Source organism: Lycium barbarum, chromosome 7 (assembly GCF_019175385.1).
Source record: "Lycium barbarum isolate Lr01 chromosome 7, ASM1917538v2, whole genome shotgun sequence".
Lineage (NCBI taxonomy): Eukaryota > Viridiplantae > Streptophyta > Magnoliopsida > Solanales > Solanaceae > Lycium > Lycium barbarum.
Genome location: NC_083343.1, coordinates 97,979,179 through 97,996,355, shown reverse-complemented (window position 1 = coordinate 97,996,355; position 17,177 = coordinate 97,979,179). Strand labels below are relative to the sequence as shown.

General features: G+C 38.5%; 1 protein-coding gene across 2 annotated transcripts; it reads left to right on the top strand.

Annotated features, from left to right (window-relative positions):
* Positions 1–848: 848 nt before the first annotated feature.
* LOC132603612 (protein FRIGIDA-like) lies at positions 849–17,026 on the top strand. 2 transcript variants are annotated; one of them, XM_060316747.1, is made up of 4 exons: positions 1,437–1,577; positions 1,664–2,191; positions 15,904–16,079; positions 16,166–17,026. In XM_060316747.1, the coding sequence occupies exons 2-4, from the start codon at positions 1,930–1,932 to the stop codon at positions 16,928–16,930; spliced, it is 1,203 nt and encodes a 400-aa protein (XP_060172730.1). In that variant the 5' UTR covers positions 1,437–1,577; positions 1,664–1,929; the 3' UTR covers positions 16,931–17,026. The 2 variants fall into 2 exon arrangements, with proteins under 2 accessions (XP_060172727.1, XP_060172730.1); XM_060316744.1 differs by lacking the exon at positions 1,664–2,191 and having other exon boundaries at positions 849–1,577.
* The last annotated feature ends 151 nt before the right edge of the window (positions 17,027–17,177 follow it).

Sequence of the window (17,177 nt, the reverse complement as noted above, 5' to 3'; positions counted from 1 at the left end):
TACATAAAATATATATAATATATATATATATATATTCTTAATATATTTTAGTTATTTTTCAAGTATATAACTTTCTAGTTTTTAATTTACGTAGATATATATATATATATATATGTTTAAGTTATACTTATAGTATACATATAATATATATTAAGTATACATATAATATATATTAAGAATATATAGTATACATAAAATATATTTGGAATATACTTATAATATATAGCATATAAGTATAACTTAAACATATATATATACTATATATATATATATATATGTATACTATATGTAGTATATGTATACTTAAACATATACTATATATTATAAGTATATTCTTAATATATTTTAGTTATTTTTCAAGTATATATACGTATATGCTGTATTGCTGACTTGCTGTTAGCCTGTTAGTCAGTAAATATTTAAACTTTACTTATAAACTTATATAACATATGTAAATATACCTACAATATAAGTATAAATACTATAATATATATATTATACGAAAAACAAAAAAAAAAAGGGGTTTTGGACTGTTTGAACTGGACCGATTCCGGTTTGGAGTTTCAAACTGGTAAACCGGAACGAAAATCGGCCGGTTCCGTAACCGGTTACCGGTCCGGTTCCGGATAAACCGGTTGACGGGCCTACCGGTTCCGGTTTTTTAATCGGAAACCGGCCGGTTCCGTAACCGGTTACCGGTCCGATTCCGGATAAACCGGTTGACGGACCTACACATCACATATTTGGCTGAACGTGTAAAAAGTATCTAAATAAAATATTTACGGTCTACATCAAATGTCTAATTGAAATAAAGTATATTTGAGGTGTCTAAGTAAAAAAACTTAACTGATCTGTTTGGCCAATATTAAATTGAAAGGGAAGGATGGAACAACGTAGCACTGGAGACACTTTGGGGGCAGTTTGATTCTTCTCTTATTGCTTATCACATTTTCCAATGGAGAAACTGGCCCCGACCCAGACTTCGACCTCCACCACACCGCGGCAGCAGATGGCTGATACCACCACCACCCCATCACCACCCCCAAACCAAAATGACTCAAATACCCTCGAAACCCTCTGCAAAACAATGAACGGTAAAGGACTACGAACTTACATAATCTCCCAACTCCCACACAACAAACCCACACTTCTTCAACAACTCCCAACCGCATTAAAACTTGCAGCCAACCCATCAAAACTTGTACTTACCACTATAGGTGACTTCTACGCAAAAAGGGGAAAATCTTTAGACCAAGATACACAAATCATTTCCTTAAGGGAAGCATCTGCATTGGTTTTGGAGTGTTTCTTGTTGATGGGTTTCGATGAAATCGATGAAGGGGTTAAAGAAGAAGCCAAACAAGCTGCAGTGATATGGAGAAGAAGATTGGTTGATGAAAGAGGTATAAAAAAGGCTAGTGTAATGGATGCTAGGGGATTGTTGTTGCTTATTGGCTGTTTTGGGATACCTGAAATTTTTATAAATGAGGATGTTAGGGATTTGATTCGAGTGAGTAAAATGAGAGAGATTTCTAGTGCACTCAGGAAATCAAATGTGCTAATGGAAAAGATTCCAGGTAATTTGCATTTAAATTGTTTTGCAGTTCATTTGTTTTACATAGTATATTCCCCCATTTCAATTTGTTTGTGTGTAATGTACCAGAATGTCCTCTGAATGGTGTGGTCTGAAATATGAGGATGTCCTGGGTGTAAAGAGTTTGGAGTACTAAATATAGGAAGTGACATTCTTTTTTAAACAAACTAAAATGGAAAGTAAGACATAACCCCACTGCGCAGACAACAACTCCCAAAGGCATTGGAACTTGCACCCTACCCAGGAAAACTCGTACTCACCTATATAGGAGACTTCTATGTCAAAAGGGGCAAATATTTAGATCATCAGCATTGGTTTTGGAGTGTTTCTTGTTGATGGGTTTTGATGAAAGCGATGAACGGGTTAAAGAAGAAGCTAAACAAGCAGCTGTGATATGGAGAAGAAGGTTGGTTGATGAAAGAGGTATTAAGAAAGCTAGTGTAATGGATGCAAGGGGATTGTTGTTGCTTATTGAGTGTTTTGGGATTCCGGAAATATTTAAAAATGTGGATGTTAGAGATTTGGTTCGGGTGAGTAAGAGTAGAGAGATTTTTAGTGCACTCTGGAGATCAAATGTGCTAATGGAAAAGATTCCAGGTCCTTCTTTACTTTGCATTTCATTGTTTTGCAGTTCGTTTGTTTTAAATTGTATACTCGCGTTTCAATTTGTTTGTCTTAGTTTAGTTTGATTCAGCACAGAGTTTAAGAAAATAAAGAAGACTTTTGAATCTTGGGGTTTTAAATTAAAGACTTGTGCAATGTACCAAAATGCCTTTGAATCTTGTGGTCATAAATATGCCAGGTAGGATGTTGTGGGTGTAAGGGTTAGGAGTACTAAATATAGAAAGTGACGTTCTTTTGAAAAAGATCAAAAAGGAAAGTAAGACAAATAAATTGAAACAGAGGGAGTACGTGGCTTGCTAGATGCATCAATCCATGTATGTGACAATATGATGATTGAAGATAGTAAAAGGGGGCAAGGTAGACTTAAGACCACGTAGATAGAAGTTGTCTTATAATAACTATAATCTCTTGGAACCAATGCAGATTTAGCTAAACAAATAACATAGTGGAGATAAAAACATAACATGATTTTTTTTTTGATGATGTAAGTGTTTTATAATCACAAAGGCATCAAGGGGATGCATAGTTACAAAAGAGGAGGAAATATCAGCTCATACAAAGATAACAAAGATAACCTATCGTAAGTCTAGAGAGCTGACAAATCCAAGAATCTATCATAATACTAAGGAGCTAATAAAATCCAAAAAAGAGTCTGGGTTATATGCAGGGATAAAATTAATCCAGCTAAAAAGAGTAGTCAGGCATCTGGCCTTGAGATTTGAGCTGGCAGTTACAATACCATGAAAACATCTTTGGTTCCTTTCCAACCATAAGCACCACAAAATGCAAGCAGGGACCATAGACCAGATTCTTCTGATGGCCTTCCCAACTTTCCAAGAACTCCAACAGACAAAAACTTCCCTGACAGTGTGCGGTATAACCCATTGCAAACCAAACAAAGTGAGGAACATATTCCACACATCTGTAGCAACTGGACAGTGTAAGAATAGGTGGTTAATGGTTTCAGAGGTGCAATGGCACATGTAACATCTATTAGCAAGATGAAATTTCCTTTTCATGAGGTTGTCCAGAGTTAAACAAGCCCTTTTTAGAGCGACCCAGCAGAAACAGGAGACTTTAGGCGGTAAAGTGATTTTCCAAATCAGCTTCCAAGGCCATTGATCAATCAGGTCCTTGTTGGAGGTCAGAAGCAGGTAGCCTTCTTTGACAGAATAAGAACCGTCCTTGTTACTGCCCCACTTAAGCCTGTCATTTTTCTGAGTGAGAACTGGACTGTTCTGTAGACACCCAATCAATGCTATCATGTCCTCTATTTCCCGGTCATTTAGGTGTCTCCTTAGGTGCAAATTCCATGAGTTGTCCTCCCAGTTCTGAGCAATTGTTGAATCTGGGTTAGTTGTTATAAGGAACAGCCTGGGAAAAGCATCCTTAAGAGTAATAGAGCCAAGCCATTTGTCTTTCCAGAATAGAATATGAGCCCCATTTCCCACTTGGAAGGAAGTGTTGAGAAAGAACTCATCCCACAATCTCCTGATATCTTTTCATAAACCAGTTCCATAAGGAGTTAAGATTGGGTTGGAGCAGCAATGGCTAGTGCTACCATATTTAGCTTGGATAATCTCCTTCCAAAGACCAGCATCATCTTGGTTAAACCTCCAGTGCCACTTCATTAACATACATTTGTTGTGTAATGCTAAATCCTTTATACCAAGACCACCTAGATGTTTTGGAAGTGTTACTTTGTCCCACTCGACTAGATGATACTTGTGATTTTCGCTATTACCTTCCCATAAAAAAGTCCTCCTTAGTTTGTCAAGTTGATATTGAACCTCTGATGGTATTGGGAACAGAGACATGAAGTAAGTAGGAATACTATCCAAGACACTATTGATGAGTGTTACTCTGCCACCAAGAGAAAGGTACTGTTGTTGCCAAGAGGCCAATCTTTTCTCAAACTTTTCAATGACCACATTCCAAATCTCCATTGATCTGTGACTAGCTCCCAAGGGGAGTCCTAGATATGTGGTGGGGAAAGTGCCAGTGCTACAATACATGATGCTGGCCAGAAACTCTAAATCTGGAACCATATTAACAGGGTAAATAATGCTTTTAGTCATGTTAATGTGGAGCCCTGATAAGGCTTCAAAGATCATAAGGGTGAGGTTGAGATACCTCACTTGAGACTCCTCAGCACCACAAAAAATAAGGGTGTCATCAGCAAAGAGAAGATGAGAAACAGGAACGGTAAGACCAGGCCTGTTACCCACTTCAAAACCACCAATCCACTGCAATTGCTTTGCCTTTTCCAGCATGTTACTGAGACCCTCCATGGCCAAAATGAAGAAAAAGGGAGATAGGGGGTCACCTTGCCTTATCCCTCTCTTAGGGGAGAAGAACCCTACAGGACTTCTGTTGACCAGAACAGAAAATTTAACTGTAGAAAAGCTGTATTTAATCCATTTGATCCATTTCTCACCAAACCCCATTTGCCTTAGAATAGAAGTGAGATACTGCCAGTTGAGTTTGTCAAAAGCCTTCTCTATATTCAACTTGAATAAGAGACCAGGGGCATCACTTTTTTGTCTCCAATCCAAGACTTCATTTGCTATAAGAGCTGCATCAGTGATCTGTCTGCCTCTTATAAAAGCATTTTGATAACCTGAGACCAATCTCCCAATCACTTTTTTCAATCTTTCAGTCAGCACCTTTGCCACCAACTTGTAGACACTACCAATAAGACTGATAGGCCTAAAGTCTTTAATTTCTATAGCACCTTTCTTTTTAGGGATAAGGGCAATAAAAGAAGCATTGAAGGATTTTACCATGTGGCAATTGCTGTGAAAATGATGAAAAGTTCCCATAAGGTCCTGTTTAATAATGTCCCAGCAGTTCTGATAGAAGGCCATTGTGAAGCCATCTGGTCCTGGGCTCTTGTCAGGGGCACAAGAGTTTAAAGCACTCAACACTTCCTCTTCTTCAAAAGGTTGTTCAAGAGCATCCCTATCGTCTTGGTTCAGACAACCCAAGCCTTCAAAGGTTGCTGAAGGCCTCCAAGCTTCATGATGGAACCAACTTGTTGGAATTATGCTGGTTGAATGTGTAGAAATAAGCGTGTGATCTCGGGAATTCTTAATTTTTTGATATTATTTAGTATTGGAATGAGATATGCCTAATAGAACAAAATGGACATACAAGAGTCAATAAATTTAGATTGAGGCATAATTGATTGAATGAACATGAATGGCCTTTGAACTAATCGTACTTTCAATTAGTGTTTGCATACATCAGTTTGATCTAAACGGCAACACTAGAACAGAGCGTCCTAGTTGAAATGCAGAAAGGCCTTCCATGAAAAGAGAACACGTGAAGTAAGAAATATGTTTTGGGACATTAAGAAATCTTGATGGACTTCTTAGGTGGATGATTTACTTATTTTGCTTCGAGATAATTGTGTGTTTGCAGTAAAAATAACTGGTTGGTCATAGGAGTGCTGAGTTTAATCCCTGTAAAACTACAACACAACACACAAAGTAAATTTTATTTTGACTTTATTATTATTTTTTTTTTTTTGAAACTGGTAAATTGTATTCCTCAGCATTTAGGATATGCTGGACACCATCAAAAAGAGTTAAACTGAAGACAGAAAGAGTAAAAGAAATACTTACAGTGATCTTAATAAATCTACAAACTGATCTATATCTTCTAATTCTATTTCTTTACACCAAAAGTAGAAAGATACTATACAATTCCATTTGACTTTCAGAATGGAATTGGATCCATCTTCAAAGCACCTTTCATTCGTTTCTTTCCAAATAGTCCACCAAATACAATGAGGGATCATCCATCACCATTTTTTCTGGCTCTTGGTGCCTCCTCTTCTCATCCAACAACTTAGTAAATCTGCAGTATGCTCAGGCATAGTCCAGTTAGTCTCTTTCTTTCTTTTGCCTTCAGCTGTAGGGAAGTTTTTCTCTCCTTTTCTAGTGGTAAGATCACTATATTTTCGTTTTTTATATATCAAGAAATGCAAAGTCAACTATTGAAGTTACTACCAATTAAAAAAAAAAAAAGTCAACTATTGAAGTTACATTTATTGCCATTCTAAGATATAACCTTCTGTTAGGCCCTAAAGATTTAAATTGAGTTTAGAGTTTAGTAAGTAAAATGTTTCATCCATAGCCACAAAATGGGTGATATATCTCTGTGTATTGGAAGTTGTAAGGAACTTAAGAAACAGACTATGAACACTCAAAAGGAGTTGTTGGACCAGGGGAATCCCATATTTTCAATAATACAAACTAGTATCCTAGTAAGACTGCCGTTTATTTTAAAATTAGCTAGTTACCTAGCTGTTTATGGCATAACGTTAGGTTTTAAAAAGTAGCTAATCATAAAGAACAATCTCTCTCTTTCTCTTTTTTTTTTTGGTTGAAAATGTAACATTAAAAGAACAATCTCTTTCACTTGCCTTAACCGGTGTCTATTGGAATTTCTACAAAAGTTTTGAGCCTTTATCCTGGTATATATTGTTGCTTGTCTCGATGTCTTCAAAAGCATTTTTTCTTTTTATTCATAATGCCCCAGAGAGATGCTAAGAGCTTCTTACCCTTTTTGTTTTTCTGCTTTTTGATCCATGAAACTGATCTTTATTTGGTTGGTTCTACTTGCTTGCCTTGTCACTTTAGTTAGAGGCATCTAATCACCAGCCTAGACGCCGATGTCCTTAAATTCTCTATAATAGTGGGATTTATGTCAGCTTACGCACCTCGTCTTATTTACGGAGTACCTGCTACCTCCAACCAGCACATGTGCACCAAGGTTTAGACAAATGAAAAGAAATTACTTAGCTTTTTTACCTCTGTCGGGATTTAAATCCTAGTCTGTTGTGGTTCATTCTATTCTTCTCGATTGTTAGGCCGCACCCTGAGTGCACCAAAGTCGTGAAATCTCATCTTTCACCAACAAATTCTCGAAACATCAACCTGTCCAACTTATGGTACTTTGTGGCCAACCTTGTGAAGTGCATCAGCTTCCATGTGCCTCAAAGATCCTCCTGAGTCCCAATGAATTTTAAGCAATGGCAATGATTGTATAAGAACAGATCTAAATTTTTCATTCAAATTTTCTGCTAGAAGCTCATGTATAAGGTTCTTTTGGAAAAAGTAAATGGGTTAAGAAACTGTCTAAACTTCTTACTCAAATGTATATGACAAGTTTGCAAATGCATATTATTTGTAAAAAAGCTGCATGCATCTGTACTATGTTGGGGAGTTATAGTTGACTAGAAATGTGATGCTTCTACTCTTTTTGGCCCCATTATGGCATGCACTGTTCCTGTCTTATGATGTTAGTTGTCGAGTAAACGTCGGTCTGATATTCATTCCTCTGTTCTACCAACAACCGAAGATGCTGAAGGAATCTTCTGTTGCTTTTGTTTTTATTACTCTCGGTTTTCATTACCCGACTTCAGCAGTTAGAACTCCCAAATCTTTCTATCTATCTTTAGAAGTTGGCGCAGGTGAGTCTGTTGCTTTCCGATGAAGGAGGTCCACATATGTTAAGATGTGGACCAGATTTCTAATTGACTCAGTGCTTTCTTCATTTTATTATTTGTTTTGGTAGGAACGATCAATAGCCAGTCAATCAAGTAATTTAAAATAGATGATTCAGTGGGTTAGAGAGGCTTTTATACTGTTTGGGATGACAGTATTGCGTTGCTAACTATTCCAATTAAGTTCTTATATGAGGAGAACAAGTTTTTAAGGTGAAAATGCTAGAAACCACAAGAAATGTATCTTTGAAGGTAAAATTGAGCATCTTTATTCTTGACGTGGTAGGTAACCCTTTTTAAAGGCATTGAAATTATCTGGGGTATGGGCTGTCTTCAAGGGTTGTAAAGTTTGTATAAACCCTAATCAAAAAGTAAAAGTTTGTATAAAATCCAGATAGCCATATAGGGGCTTTTCTCTCTCCAGTACAGCAATAACGAGAATCTTGTGTTGCTTTTGTGAGAAAATACGGGAGAAAATATTATTATTGAATTGCGTATCTAAATTATTACATTGAGCCCTATTTATAGACACTACATCCTAATCCTTTTCCATGTAGAATACTATATACAAATTCTATTCCTATTCCTATTCAAACACTCCCCCTCAAGCTGGTGCATACAAGTCATATGTATTGGGCTTGTTACAGATGTATCTAATACGAGGACGATTGAGTGACTTGGTGAAAATATTCGCAAGCTGATCACTCGACTTCACAAATTTAGTAACAATATCTCCCCTGGAGAGTATCTTTTCCCTGACAAAGTGATAGTCAATCTCAATGTGCTTAGTCCTCTCATGAAATACCGGATTTGATGCGATATGAAGAACCGCTTTGTTGTCCACACATAAGTTCCATTTGATTGATTTCTCCGAATTTTAGTTCTCTGAGCAACTGCTTAATCCAAATTAGCTCACAAGTTGCTATAGCCATTGCTCGATATTCTGATTTAGCACTAGATCGAGCAACGACACTCTGTTTCTTACCCTTCCAGGACACCAAATTACCTCCTATTAACACAATATCCGGATGTAGAACGTCTATCAGCGGGTGATCCTGTATAATCAGCATCTGTATATCCAACGATCTGCTAATGGCCTCGATCATCGAAAAGCAGTCCTTTGCCTTCAGCTGCTGACTTAATATATCGTAGAATGCGGACAACTGCATCCCAATGACTATCATTGGGAGAATCCATAAACTGACTTACGACACTCACAGGAAACGAAATGTTAGGTCTAGTCACCGTGAGATAATTCAACTTACCAACCAGCCACCTATATATTTCAGGATCACTGAGTGGCTCCTCCTGTCCTTGCAGGAGTTTAGCATTCGGATCCATATGAGTGTCAATGGGTTTACATCCCATCATTCCTGTGTCCTCAAGAACGTCTAAGGCATATTTGCGTTGCGAAATAACAATACCTGACGTGGATTGGGCCACCTCAATACCTAGAAAATACTTCAGTCTGCCAAGATCTTTTGCCTGGAAATGCTGAAAGAGATGTTGCTGTAAATTAGTGATACCATTTTGATCATTGCCAGTTATAACGATATCGTCAACATAAACCACCAAATAAATACTCAAATGTGGAGCAGAATGTCGATAAAACACAGGATGATCTGCTTCACTGCAAGTCATGCCAAACTCCTGAATTACTGTGTTGAATTTACCAAATCAGGCTCGAGGGGACTGTTTCAGACCATAAAGTAACCGACGCAATCGACATACTAGATTAGACTCCCCCCGAGCAACAAAACCAGGTGGTTGCTCCACATAAACTTCCTCCTCAAGATCACCATGGAGAAAAACATTCTTAATGTCCAACTGATAAAGAGGCCAATGGCGGACAACAACCATGGATACAAAAAGACGGACGTATGCTATTTTAGTCATGGGAGAGAAAGTATCACTGTAATCAAGCCCAAATATCTGTGTATACCCCTTCGTAACAAGGCGAGCCTTAGGCTGGTCAACTTGGCCGTCTAGACCAACTTTGACTATATAAACTCAACGACAACCAACAGTAGATTTACCTGAAGGAAGATGAACAAGCTCCCAAGTACCACTCGTGTGTAAAGCAGACATCTCGTCAATCATAGCCTGTCGCCATCCGGGATGAGAAAGGGCTTCACCTGTAGACTTAGGAATGGGGACAGAGGACAATAATAATACAAAGGCTTAATGGAATGATGATAGAGGATGATAATTTAAAAGGGTATAAGGTGGATTAGTATTACGAGTGGACCGTTTACCTTTCCGAAGTGCAATCGGCTGATCAGGAGGAAACAAGTCCGCAGTAGGTGTAGGGTCCCACGCATGACATGAATCATCTGGACTTGATGTTGGGTCTGATACTGGACGCAGTCGACGATGATAAGTCAGAAGTGGTGGCACTGTGACTGGAAATGTAGAAGTAATTGTAGATTCCTCAAAGGTCGGTGTAGGTAAAACCTAAGGTAAGACCTCAAAGATATCAGGATAATCAGAAGGAGACCTAAAGTAAGGTTGAGACTAAAAAAAGTGACATCAGACATAAGATATCAATGAAGATCAGGTGAGAAGCAACGATACCCCTTTTGAAATCGAGAATAACCAAGAAAGACATTTAAGAGAGCGAGGAGCTAATTTATTTATCCCCGGAGCTAGGTTATGCAGAAAACATGTGCTCCCAAAAACACGAGGAAGAGAGTATTGGGATGACTGAGGATATACTATGGAATATGGAATTTGATTCTGAATAGAAGATGAAGGCATTTGATTAATTAAATGGCAAGACGTGAGGACTGCATCGCCCCAAAGCGCAGTTGAACATGGGATTCTATGAGAAGAGTGCGAGCAGTCTCAATGAGATGCTTATTCTTCCTTTCTGCTATCCCATTTTGCTGAGGGGTGTAGGGACAAGATGTTTGATGAATAATTTCTTTGTGAGTCATAAACTGCTGAAATTGGGAGGATTTGTATTCTAAGACATTATCACTACGAAAAGTACGAATAGAAACACTAAATTGATTTTGTATTTCAGCACAAAAACTCTTGAATATAGACTTTCATTGAGAATAACCAAGTACATCTGGAAAAATTGTCAGTGAAACTAACAAAATAACGAAATCCTAAAGGTTAACAGACTCTGCTAGGACCCCAAATATCAGAATGAACGATTGAAAAAATAGACTCTAAGGTAGTGCCAGTGTGTTTCCCAAGTTGACATGACTCACAATCTAATTTGGACAGTCTAGACAAACTAGGCAACATCTTTTGTAGCTTGAACAAACTCGGATGTCCCAATTGTTTATGGATTAAGTCTGGAGGATCTGTAACGGAGCATGTTGTGGAGGAATTAGGAGAGGTAATTGTTAGATAGTAGAGGCCTTGTGATTCATACCAATCACTTGTCCCGTACTGCGGTCCTACATAACAAAAGAATCATCAAGAAATATTCACAATTTAGGGCACGTGTCAAACGACTGGCAGATGCAAGACAAAAGGACAACTAGGGACATAAAGAACAGAGTTTAGAGTGACAGAAGATAGGGGATTAGCTTGTCCAACCCCTTTTGGTTTTGTGTGGATGCCATTGGCTAAAGTAACCGGAGGAAGATACTGTGAATAAATAATATTTGATAAAAGTGATTTGTTACCAGAAATATGATCAGAAGCGCCTCAGTCAACGACCCACGATAGAGGGATACTAGACTGTGAAACACAAGCGAAGCAATTACCAGCAACAAAAGTATTAGGCTAAGAATCCGTGGCTACTTGTGGAGATGTCTGCTTATTTGCTCGAGACTGAATGTACTCATTATATTCAACTTCAGATAAAAGCCTCGAATTTCCTGTAGTGTCCGTTTGAGCAACATGAGCATTATTGAGTGATCAGAGCACGATATACGTCACGGGTGTATCTAAACTTATGACAATAACTACACTGAACATCATTGGGTAGTGGACTAAGTAGAGCACAACATACGTCGCGAGTGTGTCCAAACTTATGATAATAACTACACTTAGTTCGAGATTTCCAAAACGACCTCCTCCTCGTCGATTATCTATAGATTGAGTTGTTCGATTCTCTATGGTTTGAGATGCGAGAATAGAGGAGTCAACGGTTGGTGATGAAACCAATGTGTGATTAGGAGGCGCAGCAAGACGAAGCAAACGAGAAAATAGTTCATCAATTGTAGGAACCATATGACTGGCCAAAATCTGATCACGCTTCGAATAGAGGTCAATTGAAAGTCTAGTAAGTGTAAGAGCTTGAAACAACATCTGTATTTGCTCCTATTGTTTTTCAACGTTCGTAGTGACTGGCATCAACTGTTCAAATTCCTCCATGACTGTATGTACCTGTCCCAAGTAAGTAGACACACCTGATTCCTGTTTCTTTAGGTTGGTCATCCAAGATATCACATCATAAAATTGAGATATGTCATTAGTGTATAAAGCGCGAGCCTTTTCCCAAACTGAATAACATGTCTGGAAGCAACGAAACAAGGGCATCAACTTGGGATCAATAGATCGCCACAGAAGGCTACATAATTGAGCGTCAACCTTCTCCCACTGTGCTTTGGCCTTTCCATCTGTCTCACTAGCCTTTTCCTTTTCGTCAAACACTATAGCCTTTTGCGTTAAGTGATTTTGAAAACCTTGACCCTTGCACCACAACTCAGTCGAGGAAGCCGAAGCTAATAGTTTGAACTTCCCATTAACGGTTGGAAGTAATCATAGGGTTTGAAGTTCCGATTCTCATGTTTTTGGAGCCAAAAATATGATATCCTAGAGACATGGCTCAAAACTTCAAGAAAGACACTCAAAACAGGGACAAAACTTGGCTGATGGTGCTAAGAAAACAGAGATCCAGAAGCTGCCAGAAATCAGCTGCCGGAAAACTAAAAGTGATCGGAAGTCAGAAATAACTGCTGGGGTAGGTGTGGAATTGCTGACACACCAGGCTGGAAAATGTTTTTGTCAAAAGAGCGGCCGGAAAAACGCAGAGGTGCCAGAACCCTAATTCCGGCGATCGAAATCTTCTGCAACTGATAGAAAGTGCTCGGAAGACTAGGGTGACCTCAACGGAAGAGAAACAGATTGGAAAACAGTGTTCTATTGCCGGAAAAATAGTGCTGAACTGCCGCAAACACTGTTCACTCGTACTGTTCACGTTGGAAAAATTGTTCTGGTAATAATATTCTATTATGGCTCTGATACCATGTGAGAAAATATTATTATTGAATTGTGTATCTACGTTATTACATTGAGCCCTATTTATAGACACTACATCCTAATCCTTTTCCATGTAGGATACTATATACAAATCCTATTCATATTCCTATTCTAACAGCTTTCACGTCCGGGTTGCTGGTATGTTATTAAAATCATAAAGCAGCTTACAGTTATTGAATTACGGCATATATCTTTCATGGTACCTTTGCTCCTGTTTCATTTTCTTCCCTTGCTGTGGTGCTACATCCCTTTCATTTTTTCTTTCCTTGCTATTGGGCTACGGTTTTCTATATGTTGATATTCCATGCAAAATCACATAAGCTGTCGCAGTGTGACCTTTCATTTCTTGTTGCTCAACCTGAATTTGGTTATCTAATTTCCACTCTCCATTTCATTTTCTTCCCTTTTTGTGTTATTACCATTTTCGATTACCTCAATATTCCATGGGAGAGCTATTCGGTGGTCGTAGTGATATTTCATTTCCTGTTGCTTTTCTTGATTTTTGTTCTTTTGTATTCTGGGCAGGCATGCTGTTATCTTGTTACTCATAATAAGTGATTTTTTAGGCTTTTCAATTTTTTTTTTTAAAATAAGTGGTGTTTTAAGATTTCAAGAAAACTTTGGGCGGATTCTTCCAAGATTACCCTTATTTAATTAGTCAAGACAGCAGGTGGCTCAGTTGGTTGAGCATGGGGCTTTCATAATGGAGGTCTCAGGTTCGAAACCCCTTGCCTACGACAGCAGGGGATTTGCCTTCTGGGTCAAGCTCGTCGCACCGGGCTTGCCTAGTGCGGGTTACCTCTCCTATGTGGTTTGCGAGCTATTGCACAAGAGCTGGGTTTACCCTGTGCGCACCCGAAGGGTAGCGGCTGCAAGTCCCCTGTCATAAAAAAAAAAATAGTCAAGATTCATTAACTACCTTTTCTTTTTCTAGAAAGTAGTAAAACTTGATTAGGGGTAAGTTAGTAAAAACACTCCTAATTTTTCACGAGTGAGCAATTTCTTAAGGGTTGTGCATGAGCCTAAAAATCACTTATTATGGAACGGAGGGAGTAATTCAGAGGAGTCAATGAGCACTTAGGTGTTTTCACCAAGTTATTTTGGATATTGGGTTCGTACGTAGATGTGGAGTGAGTGTAAGGATGTTAAATAAGGGGAGAAGGGGGTTATAATGTAATATGAATAAGGGTAGAGGGTTGGGCCTATTATTTGCTGAGTTTCGAACTGGGCCTCGCTGGCCCTCGGAGATTTTTCGGTTATAAAAAGATTGACCAGCAAATGTTGGTTATGTTTTACTCCTGCCAACTTGTGTAGTGATGGTGAATAAAGAAACAGTTTTTAAACTATGTTGACTCTTGAAAATTCAGAATTAACAGAAACAATGGTGTAGAATTGAGTTGATAAAGAGAGTTTGTGAAGAGAAATCTGTATTTATTTTCCTTTCTAACCTTGCTTGAGGAAATCTGAGGATGAGATGCAGTAAAAATATTGGCTCAAGTCTAGAATAGGGGATTGCCCAAGTATGTAGCATTTTCAGGTTGGCATAAGACATAATTAGACAACTTAACTGGCAACTAAACATTGCAACTTTGAGAATGCACATCTAGACACCTCAACTCGTCCTCACTATAGTTGACACCCAATGCTGACATGGCACATAAACTTAGAGATGTCTAGATAATCATTTTGTGGGTTGGAGTGTTCAACTGACACAGTGGGGACGAGTTGAGGTGTCTAAATGTGCATTCTCAAAGTGAGTGTTTAGTTGCCAGTAGAGGTCAAGTTTAAGTGTCTAATTATGTATTATGCCTTTTCAGGTCCTCAAGGGAACAATGGAGAACCATGCTTTAGGTTGCTCCCTTTTTTGAACTGGTATACTCTCTGTTTATGGGGAATCTTAAAACCTTCAATGCAATAAAACCATATATTTTTTTTTTTAAGTAATAAACGTATATCTTTCTGATTCTAAAGGAGAGAAATATAAGTGGGAAATTTGTTGTTTCTTCCTATTTACTTTGAGCTGTTGGGAACAGGACTTTGCAAACTTCACTTCATTTTGCCATATGGAGGATTTCCTTCATTCTTTCCAAATGAAATTGGTGTTTGAGACAGTGTTGTCAGAGGCGCGCTTAAGCCTTGAAGAAACGCGCAAAACATGTTGAGCGCTTCGCACTCGCTTTATGGGCGCTTAGTGTCGTCATCAAGGCTCTAAGGCATACTTTTCCTTGCCAATGAGCGAAGATGCAAGACTAAACAATTGATATTTCACTTTATTGTAATTCTTTTTTAAAGTTTCTTTGTTCATATATTTGTTCTTCAACAACAGCAACATATCCGGTGTAATCCCCAGAGTATTTGTTCTTCATGCATATGATTATTAAAATTGGACTACACATACATATTTGTATATATTTCTTCTTTTGAGCCTTTTTTCATTAAAGCCCACACTTTATTTGCGCTTTGTGCTTAAAGCGCCAAAGGACCTTAGAGCTTTTTTGCACTTTTCCCTTTTGACAACACAGCTTGTGGGAGACCTCGACTACTCCACCGATTAGTTGCTACTCTGCACCAGCACAGATACCATATATACTCTACATACCAAGGATTAGACAGATGTGAAGAAATCACATATTCCCCTAGCCTTTTTTTGTCTCTACTTGGATTTGAACCGTGGTCTTCCATCATTTTCATTCACTTCAGACCATTAGACGACATCCTTGGTTGGGAAAAATTTTGATTGGGAAAAACCTGCAGGTCAAGTCCAGGAACGTGTAATCCACCTCATATGTCTTTAGAAAACAAGTCACTATAGCTTAACATTATTTTATTTGCTTCTTTGGATACATGTTTTATTCTCCGCACTTGATACTTGGGACCTTGGCCCGCATGAGTGGGGGGGACCTACTAAGTTATCTTCCTGCTTAACTTTGATTTATGTAATTTGCAACAGAAATAATAGAGGGCATGGTGAAGAATAAGCTGGAAGTTGAAGCTGTAGATGCCGTTTATACTTTTGGGGTTGAGGAAAAATGTAGCCCTTACACAATTTTGTCATCGTTTTTGGAAGAACTTAAAGAATCTCTGAAGAAAAAGAAATGGAAATCGCATGGAGCATTCGCTGTTGTGGTAATTCTTGAGTATCATCTTGAGTACTAATACCGCCTTTCCCCTCCTCATATCATCATCATAACTGCTTTTTGTTATTCATACAGAATGAAGCAAACAAGAGGGAGTTGTCTACTATGAGATCTGTCATGGAATGTTTGGAAGCCCACAACATTGATCCCTCAAAGCTTATTGCACGATTCCGTATCAGTGACAGAATTATTAGCTTGGAAGAAAAAATTGCTAGGGAAGATCAAAGAAGGAAGAATGTGGTGCCAAATTGGAGATTTAATAAAACTAGGTTGTCCGAAAGGATCGAAGACAGACAAGCAAAACGGACACGTATACTAGGTTCGGAACAGCAAAGAACTGTCAATTACATCAGTAGCCAGAGAAGCCCTTTGTTAACAGGTGGAACTGCTGGCCACACTTATGGTTATTCTGTGTCACCACCAGTATTTCCTGGACCTGTTGCAGGCCCGATTCCCGATACTGTTCCTGGCTCATATGCTGGATTTCGTCGGAGGATGCCCGTTGAGGATAAAGCTGGGAAAATAGGAGGTTACAGTAATCAGTTATATGGATGGCAAGGGGATGCATCCATGCACCACGAGAGGGCAATCTCTCACAACTATGGATACAGGCCATCGGCACAGTGGCAAGGCTCTATGGGGTTGCCGAATGCACTTCCTGTTGGTCGGGGTAACCGGACCGCTGCTTCGGATCTCTATCAGTTGGCTAATACTGTTCCAGGAACTGCACCATTATATCAGAACAGTGGCTCCCATGCAATAGGCGCTGTTCACTCTGTTAACCATCATTCATCCTACTTGTACCCACCTGGGACATATTATCCCCAAGGCATGCAGTAACTACAACTTTGTAGTTTCTCTTGTAGTAAACTTTTTTGGGTGTAAATTATACAGTTTAAATGTGGTTTAAGGAAACATTATGTGTTGCTTCTCTTCTTTTGCTAAGTTGAACTCTATGTTTGAAAAAGCTTTGTATTATCGGTGTATAAATATTAATCTTGATCTTAATAGAAAAGAAAGCTAATAAGAATTTTTAGAAAAACATTTCAAGTCTTTTAAAATAGTGAAAAAAGTATTTAAACAGTCA